This window comes from Stenella coeruleoalba, assembly GCF_951394435.1.
Source record: "Stenella coeruleoalba genome assembly, chromosome: 5".
Classification (NCBI taxonomy): Eukaryota; Metazoa; Chordata; class Mammalia; order Artiodactyla; family Delphinidae; genus Stenella; species Stenella coeruleoalba.
The window spans coordinates 73998297-74012920 of record NC_137150.1 but is presented as its reverse complement, the minus strand read 5'-3'; the positions used below and the strand labels follow the sequence as shown (position 1 = coordinate 74012920).

The 14624-nt window shown below is 39.9% G+C and overlaps 1 protein-coding gene across 2 annotated transcripts in view; it reads right to left on the bottom strand.

Moving 5' to 3' along the window:
* The window catches only part of SNX4 (sorting nexin 4), a 62402-nt gene extending 50338 nt beyond the window's left edge, over positions 1–12064 (bottom strand). For both annotated transcript variants that reach the window (XM_079921602.1, XM_079921601.1), the window contains exon 1: positions 11911–12064. In XM_079921602.1, the coding sequence (XP_079777728.1) occupies positions 11911–12051 (141 nt within the window). In that variant the 5' untranslated portion in view covers positions 12052–12064. The remainder of the gene's footprint in view (positions 1–11910) is intronic.
* Between the last annotated feature and the right edge of the window lie 2560 nt (positions 12065–14624).

Here is a 14624-nt window from a genome sequence, read left to right as displayed (position 1 = left end):
CTCCCTTGCTCACTTTTAAAGTTCAGTTGGTTTTCATTAAAAACTCTGTACTATATTATAACTGGGGTTAGTCTGTGAAGAAGAGATATAAGTAAAAAGATGGATACACCAAAAGTTTAAAGAAAAAGATGCATGCAGTAAAACCCATGATGATACTCTATACAGAAAATTAAACCTGTGTACTATGAAGAGAAAATAAGCTATGTGACAGTACACAAAATTAAATCAGTGATGAATAAAGATGACACACTTAGGACGTACTGCCAAAAATGTTAAAGAAAAATGGAGGAGGTAAAAATGCTAAAATTAGGACAGAGAAGAGCCAACCCAAAACAGAACAAAAACGAAAACAAAAACCACTCTGCTGTCAAACAAGACACTTTTATAAAATATAAGTTTTATGTTTATGTACTAAAAGAGAAAATAAGACAGGAGAAAATCATTCAATTAAAAGAAAGCTCAAAAAATTACATAAGCACAAACCACTCAACGTCAGGGTTATGAAGCCCTCACTGGTTGAGATTATACATATAAAAAATTTGGGCCCACAGCCAAGCACTGATTTACCATCACGTACTCCAGTGAAAAATTCTCTGAATTCTGGAAGCACATAACTGATAAAGCAAATTATTTCCCAGCCAAAAATATAATGCATGTGAGTCATAAATTTACCCCATTATGCCATCCAATTACACAGAAGGAAAAAATAAAAGAATAAAATCAACTATCATAAAAACTAAAGACTGGCATACAAAAATACCAGCACGGTTTGGGAGATGATATAAAATTGCTTATCCTGTCATACTAAAGTACAAACAATGCCAAGAATAACACAACTAATACCATAATTGTTAAAAGGACACATTCAAAATATTGAGAAATGGATAAACTTGGTAACTGGAAGATGGGACCGGGAGTGTGTTTTAAAGAGAGACATAATATATTATTTTTTTTAATTGAAGTATAGTTGATTTATAATGTGTGCTAGTGAGACATGACATTTTAGATGTATTAAAAGTGGACTTCTCATTAAAGAACATCACTAAAGAGTGATGCTACACTCACATCCTACACTTACATTCAAAGGAATAACATCCCAAATGTAGATGCTTGATATGTGAATCACTACTTTCTACCTAACTTAAGACCAAATAAATATAGAAGATGGGCATATTTAAAAGGCTGATGAAATTCTTTATTTTCAATTCAGTGAGTAAAAATGAATATAATCTACTTTAAGTTTTAAAAATGTTGCAAACAGTGAAACAGTACAAGCAAGCATAAAACAGATAACAGTGATAAAAGGGACAATAAGAAATTATTAATTCAATAACTGAATATTTACTGAGTATCTATCAATACAATGACAGTCCTTAGGAATGGGAAGGTAACTGAGAAAAGGTGCCTGAGTTCAGTGGTTCACTGCTTGCCTGAGGAATTCTCACAATCTAGTAGCTAATGTTCATCTGTGGCGTCCTTTAGGATTAAAGACAAAATGAAGACAAATGACAACCTTAATATAACAACTTTCAGGACTGTAGATGAAAAGAGTTGGTGTATTTATAGCATTCATTTAGTTAATCTTATTTAAATCACACAAGAAAGAAAATCTATCACATTCACTGTTATACTACAAATTATGGGGAAAAGATAAAATTAAAACAGTCCAAAAAACAAAAAACAGGCAGATGGAGATGAGCATGGAGCTAACTCAGAAGAATAAGAATGCAAAGAAAGAAAAATAAATAGCAAAAAATAAAATAGAATTCTAGGCTGTAAAACTGACACTGCAAAAAAATCAAAACAGTAAGATGGTAAGCTCTCCCAAAATGGTAATGAAAAAAAGACCCACAAAAAGTGAAAATGATGAAAGATGATTTTAAAAAAAGGAAAACTAAGAACCAATGCTTAAATAATAGAAGTTCTTGAAGAAGAAATCAGAAGAAACAGAACAGATAATAATCTGTATAACTAAAAAGGAAACCAACAAAAATCCTTTCTGGATTGAAAAAATTTTTTCTATAGCTCCAAACTGAAAGGCATGTGGTCCACGTATGATTTAGAAAATTAAATATCTTCAGCATACAGAAAAAAATCCTAGATCATTCCAATAGATGCAGAAAAAGCTGTCAACAAAATTCAATACCCACTTATGATAAAAACCCTCCAGAAAGTACGCAGAGAGGGAACCTCCCTCAACATAATAAAGGCCATATATGACAAACCCACAGCAAACATCGTTCTCAATGGTGAAAAACTGAAAGCATTTCCTCTAAGATCAGGAAAAAGACAAGGTTGCCCACTCTCACCACTATTATTCAACATAGTTTTGGAAGTTTTAGCCACAGCAATCAGAGAAGAAAAAGAAATAAAAGGAATCCAAATCGGAAAAGAAGAAGTAAAACTGTCACTGTTTGCAGATGACAGGATACCATACATAGAGAATCCTAAAGATGCTACCAGAAAACTACTAGAGCTAATCAATGAATTTGGTAAAGTTGCAGGATACAAAATTAATGCACAGAAATCTCTTGCATTCCTATACACTAATGATGAAAAATCTGAAAGAGAAATTAAGGAAACACTCCCATTTATCACTGCAACAAAAAGAGTAAAATACCTAGGAATAAAACTACCTAAGGAGACAAAAGACCTGTATGCAGAAAACGATAAGACACTGATGAAAGAAATTAAAGATGATACAAACAGATGGAGAGATATACCATGTTCTTGGATTGGAAGAATCAATATTGTGAAAATGACTATACTACCCAAAGCAATCTACAGATTCAATGCAATCCCTATCAAACTACCAATGGCATTTTTCACAGAACTAGAATCAAAAAATTTCACAATTTGTATGGAAACACAAAAGACCCCGAATAGCCAAAGCAATCTTGAGAAAGAAAAACAGAGCTGGAGGAATCAGGCTCCCAGACTTCAGACTATACTGCAAAGCTACAGTAATCAAGACAGTATGGTACTGGCAGAAAAACAGAAATGTAGATCAATGGAACAAGATAGAAAGCCCAGAGATAAACCCACGCACATATGGTCACTTTATTTTTCATAAAGGAGGCAAGAATATACAATGGAGAAAAGACAGCCTCTTCAGTAAGTGGTGCTGGGAAAACTGGACAGCTACATGTAAAAGAAGGAAATTAGAACACTCCCTAATAGCATACACAAAAATAAACTTCAAATGGATTAAAGACCTAAATATAAGGCCAGACACTATAAAACTCTTAGAGGAAAACATAGGCAGAACACTCTGACATAAATCACAGCAAGATACTTTTTGACCCACCTCCTAGAGAAATGGAAATAAAAACAAAAATAAACAAATGGGACCTAATGAAACTTAAAAGCTTTTGCACAGCAAAGGAAACCATAAACAAGACAAAAAGACAACCCGCAGAATGGGAGAAAATATTTGCAAACAAAGCAACTGACAAAGGATTAATCTCCAAAATTTACAAGCAGCTCATGCAGCTCAATATCAAAAAAAAAAACAATCCAATCCAAAAATGGGCAGAAGACCTAAACAGATATTTCTCCAAAGAAGATATACAGGTTGCCAACAAACACATGAAAGGATGCTCAACATCACTAACCATTGGAGAAATGCAAAATCAAAACTACAATGAGGTATCACCTCACACCGGTCAGAATGGCTATCATCAAAAAATCTACAAACAATAAATGCTGGAGAGGGTGTGGAGAAAAGGGAACCCTCTAGCACTGTTGGTGGGAATGTAAATTGATACAGCCACTATGGAGAACAGTATGAAGCTTCTTTAAAAAACTAAAAATATGGGCTTCCCTGGTGGCGCAGTGGTTGAGAGTCTGCCTGCCGATGCAGGGGACACGGGTTCGTGCCCTGGTCTGGGAAGATCCCACATGCCGCGGAGCGGCTGGGCCCGTGAGCCATGGCCACTGAGCCTGCGCGTCTGGAGCCTGTGCTCCACAACGGGAGAGGCCACCACAGCAGTGAGAGGCCCGCGTACCGCAAAAAACAAACAAAAAAAAAACAACAAAAAAAAACTAAAAATAGAACTACCACACGACCCAGCAATCCTAGTACTGGGCATATACCCTGAGAAAACCATAATTAAGTAAGAGTCATGTACCAGAATGTTCACTGCAGCTTTATTTACAATAGCCAGGACATGGAAGCAACCTAAGTGTCCATCGACAGATGAATGGATAAAGAAGATGTGGCACACATATACAATGGAATATTACTCGGCCATAAAAAGAAACGAAACTGAGTTATTTGTAGTGAGGTGGATGAACCTAGAGTCTGTCATACAGAGTGAAATAAGTCAGAAAGAGAAAAACAAATTCCATATGCTAACACGTATATATGGAATCTAAAAAAAAAAAAAATTGTTCTGACGAACCTAGGGGCAGGACAGGAATAAAGACTCAGACATAGAGAATGGACTTGAGGACATGGGGAGGGGGAAGGGTAAGCTGGGACGAAGTGAGAGAGTGGCACGGACATATATACACTACCAAATGTAAAATAGCTAGCTAGTGGGAAGCAGCTGCATAGCACAGGGAGATCAGCTTGGTGCTTTGTGACCACCTAGAGGGGAAGGATAGGGAGGGTGGGAGGGAGACGCAAGAGGGAGGGGATATGGGGATATATGTATACGTATAGCTGATTTACTCTGTTATACAGCAGAAACTAACACAACACTGTAAAGCAATTATACTCCAATAAAGATGTTAAAAAAAAATCCTAAGAAGATTAAGGCAGAAAAATAAAAAACAAGACCACTATAAAAGAATAAAGACCAGATTTGTCCTAGATTTCACAATAATAAAGTCCAAATGACAAAGAAGCATCACGCATACAGGACATGCTTGAAATATTATAAAACATACTAACATATTGTTCCTTTAAAAATACTTTACCCCAGCAGGGGTTTTTTTTGTAGAAGCTGATACTCTGTTCCTAAAACTTATAAGGAAATACAAAGGACCTAGAATAGCCAAAACAATTTTGAAAAATAACAAGTTGCAGGACCTACACTATTCAAAATTTATTAAAAAGCTAAACTAATCAAGACAGTGAGGTATTGGCAGGACAGACATAGAGATCAATGGGTCAATGCAACAGAACTGAGAATCCAGAAATAAACCCTTACATTTAAGATCAACTGATTTTAATAAACACACCAAGGCAAGTCAACAGCGAATGGAGAGTCTTTTCAACATACAGTGCAGGGACAACTGAATAGCCACAGGCAAAAAAAAAAAAAAAAAAAAGTAAACCCTTTACTCACACAGTAAACAGAAATTAACTCAAAATGGCTTACATACTCAGATATAAAAGCTAAAACTGGGCAATTCCCTGGTGGTCCAGTGGTTAGCACTCTGCACTTTCGCTGTCGAGGGCCCAGGTTCAATCCCTGGTCGGGGAACTAAGATCCTGCAAGCTGCTCGGCATGGCCAAAAAAAAGCTAAAACTGAAATTTCTAGAAGAAAACAAAGGAGAAAATCATCGTGATCTTGGGATAAGCAAAGAGTTCTCAGATACAATACCAAAACAACAACCTATAAAAGAAAAAAAATTGATATACTGGACTTTGTCAAAATTAAAAATTTTTGCTCTTGTAAAGACACCATTAAGAAAAAGAAAAAAGCCACAGCCTAGGGGGGAAAAGAATCTCATTAACTGATTAAAAAAAGAAAAAACTTGTATCCACAATACCTGAACAACACGTATATACAACTCAGTAAAAAGGAAAACCACCCAATTTTAAAATAAGCAAAAGATCTGAATAGAATTTCACCAGAGAAGATATACAAATGGCAATAAGCACATGAGAAGATGCTCAACACCAGGAGTCATCAGAAAAATGCAAATTAAAACCACTTCACACCCACTAGAATGGCCATAATCAGAAAGATAGACAACGCCAAGTGCTGGCAAGGATGTGGAGAAATGTGAGCCTCATAATTGCTGGTGGTAATGTTAAATGGTACAGCCACTTTGGAAAACAGTGGCAGTTTCTTAAAAAGTAAACATAAACTTACCATATAACCCAGCAATTACGCTCCTACAAGTCTAACTCAAGAGAACTGTAAACATATATCCCCACAAAGACTTGCACAGGAATAAATATTCATCATAGCAGTAATATTCATAATAGCTAAAAACTGAAAATAACCCCACTTCCATCAAATGGTGAATACACAAAATGTGATGTATCTATACAATCGACTATTATTCAGTAACAAAAAGAAATGACTAATACATGCGATAATATGGATGAACCTCAAAAACATTATAAGAAGGCAGACTCAAAAGACAACAGAGTGTATGATTCCATTTATATGAAATACCCAAAAGACAAACTGATAAAGAAAGCAGACAGTGGTTGCCTAGGGCTAAGGGTGGGAAGGGGGATTAACTACAAAGGGGAATGAAGGAATTTGGGGGAATGACAGAAATGTTCTAAAACTAGGTTGCAGTGATGGTTGTGCAACTCTGCAAATTTACTAAAAATTACTGAATTTATATACTTATAATGACTGAATTTTACGGTATATAAACTATACCTTAATAAAGTTTAAAAAATAAAATAAAATCCATGAGTCCATAATGAAACAGACAAATAAACAGAAATTTTGATGAGGAACAAGATATTTTCATAGTTTCAAAGTATGTCCCCACAAAAAGAGATCAGATTTGTGGTACCAGAGGCGAGGTATGGGGGGAAAAAGAACTGGATGAAAGCAGTCAAAAGGTACAAACTTCCAGTTATAAGATAAATAAGTACTACAGATGGAATATACAACATGATAAATATAATTAACACTGCTGTATGTTATTTATGAGGGTTGTTTTCTTTTTTTGGTTGCGTTGGGTCTTCCTTGCTGCACGTGGGCTTTCTCTAGTTGCTGCAAGCAGCGGCTTCTCTTGTTGCGGAGCACAGCCTCTAAGCACACGGGCTTCCGTAATTGCAGCACGCAGGCTCAGTAGTTGCGGCATGCAGGTCCCTAGAGTGCATGGGCTTCAGTAGTTGCGGCAGGTGGGCTCAGTAGTTGTGGCTCACGGGCTTAGTTGCTCTGCGGCATGTGGGATCTTCCCAGACCAGGGCTCAAACCCGGGTCCCTTGCATTGGCAGGCAGATCCTTAACCACTGCACCACCAGAGAAGCCCCTATGAGAGTCATTAAGAGAGTAAATCCTATGAGTTCTCATCACAAGAAAAAAAAAACTCTTTTCTATTTATTAAATTTTCTATCTATATGAGCTGATCGATGTTCATTTCATGAATACTGCAAATCAAATCATTATGCTGTATGCCTTAAACATATATAGTGCTGTATGCCAATTATATCTCAATAAAACTGGAAGAAAATAAATTATGTCCACAAAAAATTAATTACAAAGGGAAAAAGAGTAACTTTATATTGGAGAAGACTGGCAGAAAAAGTGACCAAATCTAATCGTGTGCAAACTGGTAAGAAGCAATTAGAAGAACACAGCATCACTTTAGTGGCAATTTCTGCCAAAGAAGCATAACCTGAATTTAATCATGAGAAAACATCAGGCAAACCCAAACGGAAGGGACTTCCCTGGTGGCGCAGTGGTTGAGAATTCGCCTGCCAATGCAAGAGACACGGGTTCGAGCCCTGGTCCAGGAAGATCCCATATGCCGCGGAGCAACTAAGCCCATGTGCCACAAATACTGAGCCTGCATTCTAGAGCACGCAAACCACAACTACTGAGCCCATGCGCCACAACTACTGACGCCTGCGTGCCTAGAGCCCATGCTCCGCAACAAGAGAAGCCACTGCACTGCAACGAAGAGTAGCCCCCACTTGCCACAACTTGAGAAAGCCCACACACAGCAACGAAGACCCAATGCAGCCAAAAATAATAATAATAATAATTAATTAATTAAAAAAAGAAAAAAAAGAGAGAAATATAAGAGGGCACTACATGAAGTAATGGTTAAGTATTGTTTCCTGAAACAACGCTTATGTATATAAGTATATGTATACTGACTATGACTAAAAATGTATTTTGTACTGTGAGTTGCCTTCAAAAAAAAATCTGAGAGCGCTGAGGTAGAAAATGAGGAAAACATTCTTGAGAATGACTTAATTATCTGCTAATAAACTGATAAATTCTGTAACTATGCCTATACATTTTCTTTTCCTTTTTCATGTTATCTTCACCCACAAACGCTTATCTTCACCCACAAACGCCTCAAACCTTCCCCACAGTTCTGGCCTCCTCCACTCAGCTCTGTGCTGCCAATCTGTGAAGGCGCTAATTGTGTATAGGCATTTTCAAGCATCGGTTGCTCAAGCAGTCTTAGCCGCGACCAGCACTGCTAGGCCTAGACCCTTCTCCCTACAAAAATCATTATGCATCCCTCAGGCAGTGGTTCTTCTCTGAGCAAATACTGTTAACTGCCAACTCAATGGAATCTTCCAGCCTAAAAAAGTATTTTTACGTCCATTCCCTTGCTATTTCCTCTCTCTTCTGCCAGGACTAATTACTACTCTCTTGGAGACTGAATTCATCTCTCATTTTTCATATTCCAAACTACTTTAAATAAAACTGACAATACTTAAAAAAAAATACACTCTTCCTTATAAGGAAAAAGTATGAAAAGAAAGGAGACTTCTAATTAGACAATGGAAAGAAAGAGGATGAAGACTCACAGAAAGAAAAATAAGAGAATATAGAAAAAGAGTTTACAACAGAATTTAAAGAATCTTAATTAGTGACATTTAAAACCAGAAAAGATTTGCAACCCTTAAACAGTGCTTGTTTCCACTACCCCTAGGTGTAGGGCAACTGGTACAATTTCCTGTCCAACCAAAATGTGCAGTCAAAAGTAAGGCTGATGAGGCTTTTTGCCATCTCTGCCCACTATCTGCATAGGTATCTTTGTGGTGAAAAACTGATTGATAAATCAACACTTCGTTCAGGCCTCTTTTTCTTAACATAACAACTTAACCTTAACTAAAGGAAAAAATTTTAAGTACAGTATTTTACAATTTACAAGACTATTTTTAACTTTTTTTTTTTTGGAATGAAGCTGCATGCCATAATGAACAAAGCACTGATATCAACGCCAGGCAGACCTGGTCTCAAATCCCAGCCATGCCAGTGACTAGCTTGTGACTTTGGCCAAATCACTTCTCTCTGAGCCTCTGCTTCCTCATCTTTATATGTCTTTTGGGGGTAATTCTGAAAATTAAATGAAAAGTAGAGCCTTACTGTGCCTAGCACAAACAACAAATGTAACTTACATGTCTGCCCAGACCACATTCCTATCTACCATTAACAGTAGCAGCCTGGCTGTGGTTACTGCAATACTTCTCAACTGGGGATGGACTGGAGTGGAAGAGGGGATACGAAGAGGGACCAGCAGACCTTCTAAGAAGGAGACTGGGGAATCTTTTAGGAGGAGGGGACAACGTACACAGTGCACAACGTACACACATGTGAATTTGTGTTTTTAAACTCCTGGTGATTCTGAAATATTTGTCCAAATGGCTTATATCTCTATAAATTACTAAATTACAGAGTTGTCTGAGGAAACTCTTAAGTCTGGGCAATAACGAATGGTCTCCTGCAACACATATTTACTGAAGAGTCAGGTAATACTGTGTAACTACAACTTTTACTGTACGATGGCATATCTGGGTTTTCAAATATCTTAAACTGAACACATAGGGGTTTTTTTTATGAGATATTTATAATCACTTTTAAATAAACATAAATGGATTTTATATTATAGTTGCAACTTCATATTAGTTAATTATTAAGTATCCAAAGGCTTTCACAAAAAAATTACCAAAATGTTCGTCATAATCAAAATTAAACTCATGATGTAGCTAACAAAAGATATGACTCTTACCTTTTGAAACAATCTAAAATTGCTTTAACACATACCCACAAGATTGGCAAATAATTTAAAGTCTGAAAATATTAAGTGTTGATAAGGACAGAGAGCATGAGGCACTACCAATGGGAATACAAATTGGTATACTCACTCTAAAAAACAATTTGGCACTACCTACTACCCTATATCCTATGCTACCACCCTATAATCCAGCAATTCCACTGTTAAGTTTATATGAGACATTTGCGCCAAGAATATGCAGGAAGAAGTTCATGGTAGTAATAACTTTTAGAAATAGCAAGAATCTTGTAACAACGCCAGTGTCTGTAAACAGAAGAAAAGAGAAATCAACTGTAGAATATCTATAAAATGGCATACTACAGAGCCATGAGTATAAATGAACTAAACTACATTTTCAATGAATCCCCAAAACATTACAGAGCAAAGAAAGGAAGTCATAGTAAAACTAGTCCACTTATGTAAATTTCAAAATCAAGTAAAACTAAACAACACATTGTTTAGGACACTTACCATAAGATTGTTTTAAAAAAGCTAGAGAATTGATAATACAGAATTCAGAATATAGATTACTTCTGTGGTGGAGGGAGTGGATGTAACCCAGGAGAATATATGGAGGCTTCAAAGGAACTGATAATTATTTTGTGAGACCGTTCTCTGCATTAACGGTATACTTCACGATAAAAGTTCCTTCCTTCCTTCCTCCCTTCCTCCCTCCCTCCCTCCCTCCCTTCCTTTCTTTTTAAGAGAACAGAAAAACTAAGTCACAGATGGGAACCTTCATTAAAAAAGCAAATCATTTAAGAGCCAAGTTTATGCACTACAGAATACACACACTTTTCTCACATTTCGTATGAGATACTGACTTCTCCACAAATTCTAGAATTTGGGAAGAAATTAAATGAAAAAGTTAAAATTCACCCATAAAAGTCTTCATGCTATCCTATATATCTCGACATTTCCCCCAAGTAGGCAAAACGTTCAACTCCAATGTTGAAGTTCCTAGCCAGTTAAGTCTTTCTAGCTTCAGTCAGCAAACAACTTTAACTTTTCTTTATCCATTGACCATAAGGATGGGCAGTTTTGCATTAGCACTAACACCTGTTTCAGAAAAAAAGAAGCAAAATGGACGAGCAATGCACACTCTGATTAGGGTGGTCTGATGAGAAGTATTCCACTGAGTTTCTGAATCGCTTCAGTTCAACCTGGTCTACCCATCCTGCATTATACATGAAAATACTTCGGAATGAAAGCAATTACAAATATAAAATGATGCATTTTCTCCTTTCCTCAAGCAAATGAAAATTACTAATTACCAAAGGAGCTTCGCAAAGCAGATACATGGGATATCCACGTCACGTCTCCACTGGGAGATACAGCACCGACCCCAAATAAAGAAATTACAGTCAAACAAGGAGGTTTTTTTTTAATCTTTTTCACTTGTACTTTTTCATGACTCTAACACTTTGCTCCATCTCCTTATGGTGACACCAAGCCAACCACCCTTACTGACCCAGACTTGTTCTGCAAGTCCCCCATTCTCTTCCTTCTCAAACACCGCTGCCACTGCCCACGGTGCCTCCGTTAAGCCTTCTCCTCCGCACAACCCCTTACAAGATGCCAGAAACATCAGCGTTCCTCTTCAGGTCCAAACTCTCAGGCTCCCCGACCCTGAAAACCGCACCTACGCCAGCCTGGCGCTTCCCGGGCCCCATCTCCACGCCCGCCGAGCCGCACCCACAGAAAGCCCCCCGCTCCCTTCGCCGCGCCCCCTCCACCCTTCCCGTAGTCCTGCAGCGCCCGGCGCTCGCCCCCTACTCAGAACCCTCATTTCCCACTGAGCCTCCCCCCCCCGCTCTGCACCTGTGGCCCGGTCTTTCCACCCCGCTTCCCAGTCACCGCGGGGCCTCTCGGCCGAGCCCACCGGCCCCGGCCAGGCTAGACCAGCCCAGCCTTGCCCGCTAGGCCCCGACCCAGGCCGGGCGACCTCTGCCGCCTCTTCTCCTCACCGTGCCGTCCCCGGGGCCCTCGTCCCGGGCCCCCTCCGCTTCCTCACCGACCGCAGACTCCAGCCCAGCGTCAGGGTGGCCCAGCGGCTCTAGGGGCGCAGGCTGCAAACGCCGCTCGGGGTCGGGAAGCGCCTGCTCCATAGCTGCGGTTCGGTACGGCGGACACAGTGCGCCTGCGCCGCCTCGCCCAGCCGAGCCCGCCCCTCCACCCGCGGCCGCTGCCAGGCCCCGCCCCCTGGGCCTGCGGCCTCCCCACCTGGCCTGGCCTCGCTCGAGGCTGCTGCTGAGGCAGGGAGGGCTCCTGGGCGAGGGCTGAAATTGGGGATGGGGCTAGGAAAGAAGGGCGGACCTACAAGGGAAGTGGTCAGCTGCTAAGCCAGGAGACCCAGGAATCCGGGAGAACTGGTTGAGAGAGAGAAAGAGAGAAAGGCAAGAGGAAGGTTAAGATCAGAGTAGGTACTGGAACCATTCAGGTTGGTGATCACATAAAGAAAAATTGAAACTCAAAAGAAATAGGAGGTTGAGACTTCCCTGGTGGCGCAGTGGTTAAGAATCCGCCTGCCAGCGCAGGGGACACGGGTTTGAGCCCTGGTCCGAGCAACTAAGTCCGTGAGCCACAACTACTGAGCCTGCGTTCTAGAGCCTGTAGCCACAACTACTTAGACCTTGTGCCACTACTACTGAATCCCGCCTGCCTAGAGCCGGGGCTGGGCAACAAGAGAAGCCACTGCAGTGAGAAGCCCGCACACCGCAAGGAAGAGTAGCCCCTGACCGTGGCAACTAGAGAAAGCCCAGGCAGCAGCAAAGACGCAACGCAGCCAAAAATAAATAAATAAATAAAAAGAAATTGGAGGTCGCAATCTGACGTCTCCCTCTTGGCCTCTATCTTGCCTGCCATTATTGGTTCCATTCCTCGCCCCACCTACCCCCCCACACACCCGGAAAGATCCGAGCCGCATAAATTATTGTCAGCAGGTTGAGTAACACAATTAGCAAAAGGTAACACTTTTAAGTGTTTGAGAAAAGTTAAGCGCTTGGCTGAAGCCGTACTTGAGTTCTATCTTAAGTGTTTCTTGAAGCCCTGGAGATATCTGATAATTTTCTACAAACACCTCAGTTGAATTTTCGAACGTGCTTCCTAGACAAGCATTCACTATGGTACCCTGATGGGAAGCGCTCACTGGGTGTATCAGACTGTGGTACCTTGAAGTAACCTGTACACAAAGTCTGGTCATCAATTTTTCAAGGAGAGAAACTGATCTTTCTGCCCAAATAACTTGGCTGTTCAAAGCTGTGATACACAATTTTCTCCTCCTCCTGATACTTCCTCTGGCTTGGTAGCGATTTTTCCCATTCATCCCTAAAACCTCAAGTTATCATGTCCAAGTGCTATTATCACTTTGTTCAAAAATCAGTTATGACCTTTCTCATATTTTTTTTTTTACAGTTATTTACTTATATGTCGGTCTGCCCCAACTAGGCTTCAGACTCCTTTAAGGCAAGGACCCTATTTTATTATTTTTTTCTTACCAAACCTAGGACATTTACTCAATAAATGTTTAAAGGCATTTAATCAGTTTTTCAGGGAACATCCGTGCTAGGCAAATTCTCAAGAATTTTTTTTTTTTCTTAGTTCCCCCACCAGGGATTGAACCCGGGTCCTCGGCAGTGAGAGTACAGAGTCCTAACCACTAGACCACCAGGGAATTCCCAGGAACCATTTTTAAATCAGAAGGCTATTTTATTAATTTACTATAGGAGAAATAGATATCTTCATTCCAGGGACAGATATGTATCTGTTATCCTGTGCCCTTTTCCCAGTTTTGAGATACCCAGGAAACTAAGTCCTAGAGCCATTGGGATAAGTGCTCTGTGCTGGTGACGTGAGCATCTCACCCTGCAGTGAGTAGTGTTAGAAAACAATATTCAACTGAGTAAACTTTGAAGATCTTGTTGGCTTTATTCAACAATTCATGGAGCAGGCAGCATCCCATGTAGCAGATAGAAAGGCATTCCAATGAGCTGTACAAAATGAAAAACTTTTATAGGAGGGAATGGGGGCAAGGAAGTTATACTAGCAAAAAGTGGATTGGCTGTGGCAAGGACACTTTCCTTTAGGGGATGGCAGGGCTCTAACGAACAGATTACCTCACTAGTGCTGACCAAGTAGTTCCTGGTTGACTGGTTTAAGATTCCATTTCGGGGAGAGCTGAAACTATAATTAAGTTAATTATTAAGTCCTGGTTTGGTTATGTGTGCTTAGCATAAGTGACTCCATTTGGGGCCTGTTGTCTTGTTTTAAACAACTGGAACAAGGAAAAGGACTCGGGGCTTTACAAAGCAATCACCTGAGGGGAGGCCACAGTGCTATCTGTGGTTTCTAAAAAAAAACCAACCAAACAAAATACTAAAAGAGTAGGGACATCTGTTTCCCCTTCATTCACACCTCTTTTTTTTGTGTGAAAAAAAAAATTCAAGACTGCCTTTGAGGGGCTTCCCTGGTGGCGCAGTGGTTAAGAATCCACCTGCCAATGCAGGGGACACAGGTTCGAGCCCTGGTCCGGGAAGATCCCACATGCCGCAGAGCAACTAAGCCCATGTGCCACAACTGCTGAGCCTGCACCCTAGAGCCTTCGAGCCACAACTACTGAAGGCTGCATGCCTAGAGACCGTGCTCTGCAACAAGAGAAACCACTTTAATGAGAAGCCCATGC